General features: G+C 49.2%; 1 protein-coding gene across 1 annotated transcript; it reads right to left on the bottom strand.

Moving 5' to 3' along the window:
* On the bottom strand, nt 1-4247 carry LOC128088631 (olfactory receptor 51G2-like). The gene is made up of 2 exons (XM_052699368.1): nt 4069-4247; nt 1-1775 (listed from the first exon to the last, which is right to left on the bottom strand). Exon 2 carries the CDS (start codon nt 1745-1747, stop codon nt 773-775), a length of 975 nt encoding a protein of 324 aa, XP_052555328.1. The 5' UTR covers nt 1748-1775; nt 4069-4247; the 3' UTR covers nt 1-772.
* Nucleotides 4248-5729: the final 1482 nt, after the last annotated feature.

Raw genomic sequence — 5729 nt, forward strand, 5'->3', positions numbered from 1 at the left:
TTTTCAATGATACATGTATTTTATTTTAATATATGGTAGACATACTTTACATTCGATACAAAAAAACCAATGGCTTGAATATTAGACTTGGTAGGATAGTAAGGCTCAAAGAAAGCAAGAGGAGATGCAGAAGCAGCACTGTAAGTGTGTATGGCAGTTTAGAAATACAGATGAAGGTTAGGGCTGAGTTGTTTGTTAAGTGAACCAAGAGTTGTGGGTTCACTTACAATGATGTCATCTTCCAAAAACGCTCTGTGCTCAACCTCTGGAAATGATCTCCATCTTCTGGGGTGTTTCCAGTTGAACAGAATTACTCACTGTGATATCCAGAGTGACTTCGACTCGTTTGGCCTCTTCCTGTCCTGCGGAGTTTGTGGTCTTGGTTAGTTATGCAGCAACATGCAATGAGGGAGCAATGATCCCATGCAAGGGAGCCCAGGTGAAGCTTACATATGATCTGGCTGCTAGGTTCCATGAAATATATCGCAGAGGTTCCTTGCTCTGCTGCAATGTGTGACTCAAAAGGAGAAGCTCGTTTTCCTGTAATTGTTTCCCCAAAGTGTGGCTTCCACACCCAGGATGTGTGCAGGCTGTTGGAAAGGACCAAGCCTCATGCTAGGATGAAATAGGAAAGACCACAGCTCTGGGGTGAGGGATGAGCAGCTCCTTTGCCTGGCAGTGACACCCATGGGTACAGCATTAAGAAACCGGTCCACTGGTTCTGAGCACAGAAATGTCCACCAGCATTTTCTGGCAGAACTGGTGGCAGAGATTACCAGTCAGATTCACACTTCCTCCTCAGTGCCCTGAACAAAGCCTCACGGATTTGGCTGGACTTTATGCTGTAGATAATGGGGTTGAGAGCAGGTGGGATTATAAGGTAGGTGTAGGCCACCAAAGTGCTAACCAGAGGAGGAAAGTTCTTTCCAAAACGATGAATCATGGACAGTCCAATCATTGGAATGAAGAATATTAGCACAGCACAGATGTGGGAGACGCATGTGTTCAAAGCCTTGAGACACTCCTCCTTAGTTGCAAGGCTGACAACAGTTTTAATGATCAGGATGTAGGACAGCACAATGCAGATAAAGTCCATCCCTACCATTGAGAACAAAGCAATCATACCGTAGAAGATATTGACTTTTATATCTGCACACGCTAGGTTCATGATGTCAGGATGGAAGCAAAAAGAATGAGAAAGCTCGGTCTTCCCACAGTAGGTTAACCTCTTTAGCAAGAAAGGTATTGGAAGAAGGGAGACCGTGCCTCTCAGTATGATTGTCAGCCCTATCTTTGTGACAGTCGTCTTGGTCAGTATGGAGGGGTACCTGAGTGGATGGGAGATGGCAATGAAGCGATCAAACGCCATTGCCAGGAGCACAGAGGATTCGATGAAGGACAGTATGTGAATGAAATACATCTGAGTGAGACAAGCATCAAAACCAATCCTTCGGATGTTAAACCAAAAAATGCCCAGAGTAGTAGGCAGTGTACATAAAACCAGCCCCAGGTCAGTGACTGCTAGCATGGACAGAAAGTAGTACATGGGTTCGTGAAGACTTTGGGTCTTCTTTATGACGAATAGGATGATGCAGTTTCCCAAGAGAGCAATAAGGTAGAGCACACAAAAAGGGATGGAGATCCAGTGGTGAAAGGCTTCCAGGCCTGGGATGCCCATCATGAGGAAAGCTGAAGGCTGATAGAAGGAGCCATTGAATTCCCACGTGGAATGTGAGTCATGCTCCATCCCAGCTCAGATCTCACATGACCTATACCTAAAACAAATCAACAACAGAAACTCCACAGTTGGATTCTCCACCGCATAGAGAACTGTGCAATGACAAGCCCCACATTCTTCCACCTCCCCACTGTGCAGATGCCTCTGTGTCGCTTAGGACACTGTCATGATTACCTTAGTGTTGCATACGACTACACTCTCAACTGACCATTAAACTGTCAAATTATTTTTAAAAAAGAATCCACTTTTCTTAAAAAATGCATACGTTTTTTACCTGAATATTGAAGTTAAAACATTCCTGGTGAGTGCAACTACTGTTTTTTGTCCACAGATTCCACAGGCTGAGTTGCTCTTTTGAGTAAATGCTTTTTTCACAGTCATCCCAACCAAGACTAAGCTGTTAAGAAACCGACCAATGTTGGGTGCTAACTGGAGGTGGAAGGACCTGAGGATGGGAAAAATCACACTCTGGTGTCTCAGCGAAGACTTCAACGTTGGAAACAGATGAGAAACACTAATCGAAGTTTGATCGGTCGGACACAACTGCTTTGTTGAAGGACAATAAATAAGCATCATGTATTTGTTTATCATCTCCATCAGTGCCCTGGATGAAGGGATAGATTCCCCTCCCAGGCAGGTTTGCTGATGGTGCAAAGCTGGGAGGTTTGGCTGACACCCCTGAAGGCTGTGCTGCCATTCAACAAGACCTGGACTGGCTGGAGAGCTGGGCAGGGGGGAACCTGACGAGGCTTAATGAGAGGAAATATAGATTCTTGTGCCTGGGGAGGAACAGCCACAGCATCAGTAGAGGTCAATGGAAAGAATGCTGAGCTGCTGGAGAGGAGCTCTGTGGAGAAGGACCTGGGTGTCCTGGTGGGCAGCAGGTAACCATGAGCCAGCAGTGTGCCCTGTGGCCAAAAAGGCCAATGGCATCCTGGGGTGCATTGCACAGAGTGTGGCCAGCAGGGCGAGGGAGGGGATCCTTCCCCTCTGCTCTGCCCCAGTGAGGTCGCATCTGGACTCTGAGCTCTCTGGTCCCAAAAAGATCCCCAAAAGGGATCGTTTAGAGAGAATCTGGTGGAAAGACAAAGGCATGAGACAGGGCCTGGAGCATCTCCAATATGAGGAAAGCCTGAGAGACCTGGGTCTGTTCAGCCTGGGGAAAAGACTGAGAGGGGGCCTGATCAGTGTTTGTAAATATGTGAAAGGAGGTGGAAGGCAAATGGAAGAGGCCAGGTTCTTCTTGGTGGTGTGTAGCAATAGGACAAGAAGTAATGGCTTAAAACTGGAACATAGGAAGCTGTGTACTAACACGTGGAAGATCTTCTTCACGGTAAGGGTGATGGAGCACTGGCACAGGCTGCCCAGAGAGGTGGTGGAGTCTCTTCTATGAAGATATTCCAGACCCATCTGGATGCCTGCTAGTGCAACCTACTGTAGGGAACTGCTTTAGCAATGGGGTTGAACTCAGCACTATCCATTCTTCACGACAGTGCACCCAAAGATGCTGGAGAAGCTAATGGTGCTCCTGAGCTCTCTCTGTGCCTTCTGTGACTGAAAGACTGTTGGTGTGGATGGGGAAAAACAGTGGAGGTGAAAAACAAGAGCTGATTAATGAAAATAAATATTTGTGGCTACAGTCTTAATATGCTTTCTGTAGGGTACAAAGCAAGCAGGTCAAAAAGTGCCTGAATTATGAGCAGGAGGGTTTACTGCAATGCAGTTCCTTTTTGAATAAACACGCGTATCCTCCACGATGTACCTATTATGTTCCTAATATGATTTAGCCCCATTAAACTCTCAGCCTGCTCGCAACCGTGGCAATGAAACCCAAAGCTTAGCAAGGACAAACATCTTCCTGCTCTGGGGCCAAAGCGACATGTAACTGATGGGAAGTGAGGAAGAGCCCCAGAGTCATTTCCTTTCCTCCAGGGAGCCCAGCTTGGTTTTCTTTTCAGCCACACACCTCCATGACTTGCCTCGGTCAGCAGGCAGCCCCGTGTTCAGGAAGAAGGCAAGCCACACTTCATCCACGGCAGGGGGGCTGGAGATGGATCGTCTTCAAAGCCTGTTCCAACCCACACCGCCCTGCTGTCCTGTGATTCAGGAGGACCCTGGCTGTGCAAAGCACAGCTTCAGCCGCGTCCAGCAAAGGGCAGCTGTGCTTTCCCTATTGTGGCTGACGTTGGCAAAGGAAGAGGTGCGGGGGGACCTCGGGTCCCAGCTGACAGCTCGGTGCTCTCTAAGGTGAGAGCCATCCGCTCTCCCCCTTCCCGCTTACGCCACAGCATTTGGTAAGTGAGAATTAACCTGCTGCCGTCCAGACTCACCTGGAGAACGGGGCAAAAGAAGCAACTGTGTGCAGGCATTGGTGCCTGTCTGCCTGTCTCCCTTCCAGCAGCCTCTGGCAGACATCCAGGACTCTCAGAGATATTGGGATTCAGCTGCTTTCCAGCAATATGGAAGTGGATAAAACAAAAGGCTGTTAGCATCCACTGGGAAAGGGCTGGGCGTGAGCAAACTGTGGGTTGTCAGGGATTCTCCTTCTACAAGAAAGCCTTGGTGAAAAACTGGCTTTGTCAGACACTGGAAACTCCTGCCATGCTACACAACACCAAAAGAAATGGGCTTTCCTGGCTGCTGAGCTGTTCTGATTTACGGTGTGCTCCTATGGATTATAAAGAGTGATCTCCTTCCAGGCCGTTTTTTCCCTCCATGTTTTACTTGTGTATGCACAAAAATAACATAAATATGTATACAGAAATGTACAAAATGCTTAGAATATATAAAATATATAATCACACATCTATGTTTTGTACATTTACATATATAATACTTATATTATACTTGCATATATACCACATAGCACAGAGTTGTACATCCATGACCCAGCCGAAAATCGTGGGACAGCACTTAGAGCTTTGATGAGCCCTGATGAGGAAATCAACATCCACTTATAGGGCATGAATTGAAAGGTTAATGGCACCTCCTGAGCAGTGCTCCTGGCCAGCCCAGAAGGATGTGGCACTGCACTGCAGGGCTGTGCTTCTGCTCAGCATCCCGGAGCGCAGGGTAGGGGTTGGTGGGCATGCAGGTGCCTGATGGAGGGCACACGAGGGTGCTGCTCTCTCCCCCTCTCCATCCTTCACAGGCCACCCCACTGCCTGTCTCTGACCTCAGTTTTTGCCAGTAGCTTCAGCAAAGTGTTGGTGCTTTAGGGGCACCTCAATGTAGGCAAGTACAGGGTGAGCCCAGCACATCTGCGTTCTTTTTCCCCAAGAGGACACTTTGTTGTTTCCACAACTGCATCCAGCTCAAGCATCCAAGTGGGGGCTCAGCCCTTCTGTGAAGTGATGCAGATTAACGCCAGGGGCACAGCACCCGTAAGGCCTGAGTCCTGTTGGCTTTCAAGGCAAGAACAGCAATGTGCCATTCCCGCTGGCTGAGCCAGGCCGCAGGCAACGGGAGCACAGCCCGGTTCGTGCACAAAGCCCAGAGCACAGCAGCATCCCAGCACTCAGCCATCCCACCCAGCACTCCCAGCCCCGAGCAGCATTCACAGCCCCAGCAGCAGCGGGATGTGCAACCCCCCCCCACCCCAGCATCGGCCCAAAATGCCACGCTGGGATGAGCAGGAGCACAACGTGAGCGTGGCCGAGAGGCCATTCGTTGCTCAGGTACTCACCGGGTGCTGCAGCGTGGGCCTGAGATCCTTATGAGCCTGGGTTCTTTATGAGCCTGGTTTACGAGCCTGGATGCAGAGGGGAACAGCCCAGGTCGTGGCGTGGGGAGGGCAGGGTTTATAAGGCGCCCCGAGGACTGGCCTGTCCTGGCCTTGCAGCCAATCAATCGGAGCCACCGGAGCCCAGCTCCCCGTGCGCAAACAGCGTGAGGCTGACGGGTGAAAATAGTGTGTGAAGTAAATGATCTTTCCCATTTATGATGCTCCCCTGGCAGGCACGGGTTTTTTTTTTTTTTTCCTGATGGTTTA

This window comes from Tympanuchus pallidicinctus, unplaced genomic scaffold (assembly GCF_026119805.1).
Source record: "Tympanuchus pallidicinctus isolate F22 unplaced genomic scaffold, pur_lepc_1.0 scaffold36, whole genome shotgun sequence".
Classification (NCBI taxonomy): domain Eukaryota; kingdom Metazoa; phylum Chordata; class Aves; order Galliformes; family Phasianidae; genus Tympanuchus; species Tympanuchus pallidicinctus.

What these genes read in the sequence shown, in the direction of transcription:
- LOC128088631 (XM_052699368.1), bottom strand. Translation starts at nt 1,747, where the DNA reads ATGGAGCATGACTCACATTCCACGTGGGAATTCAATGGCTCCTTCTAT.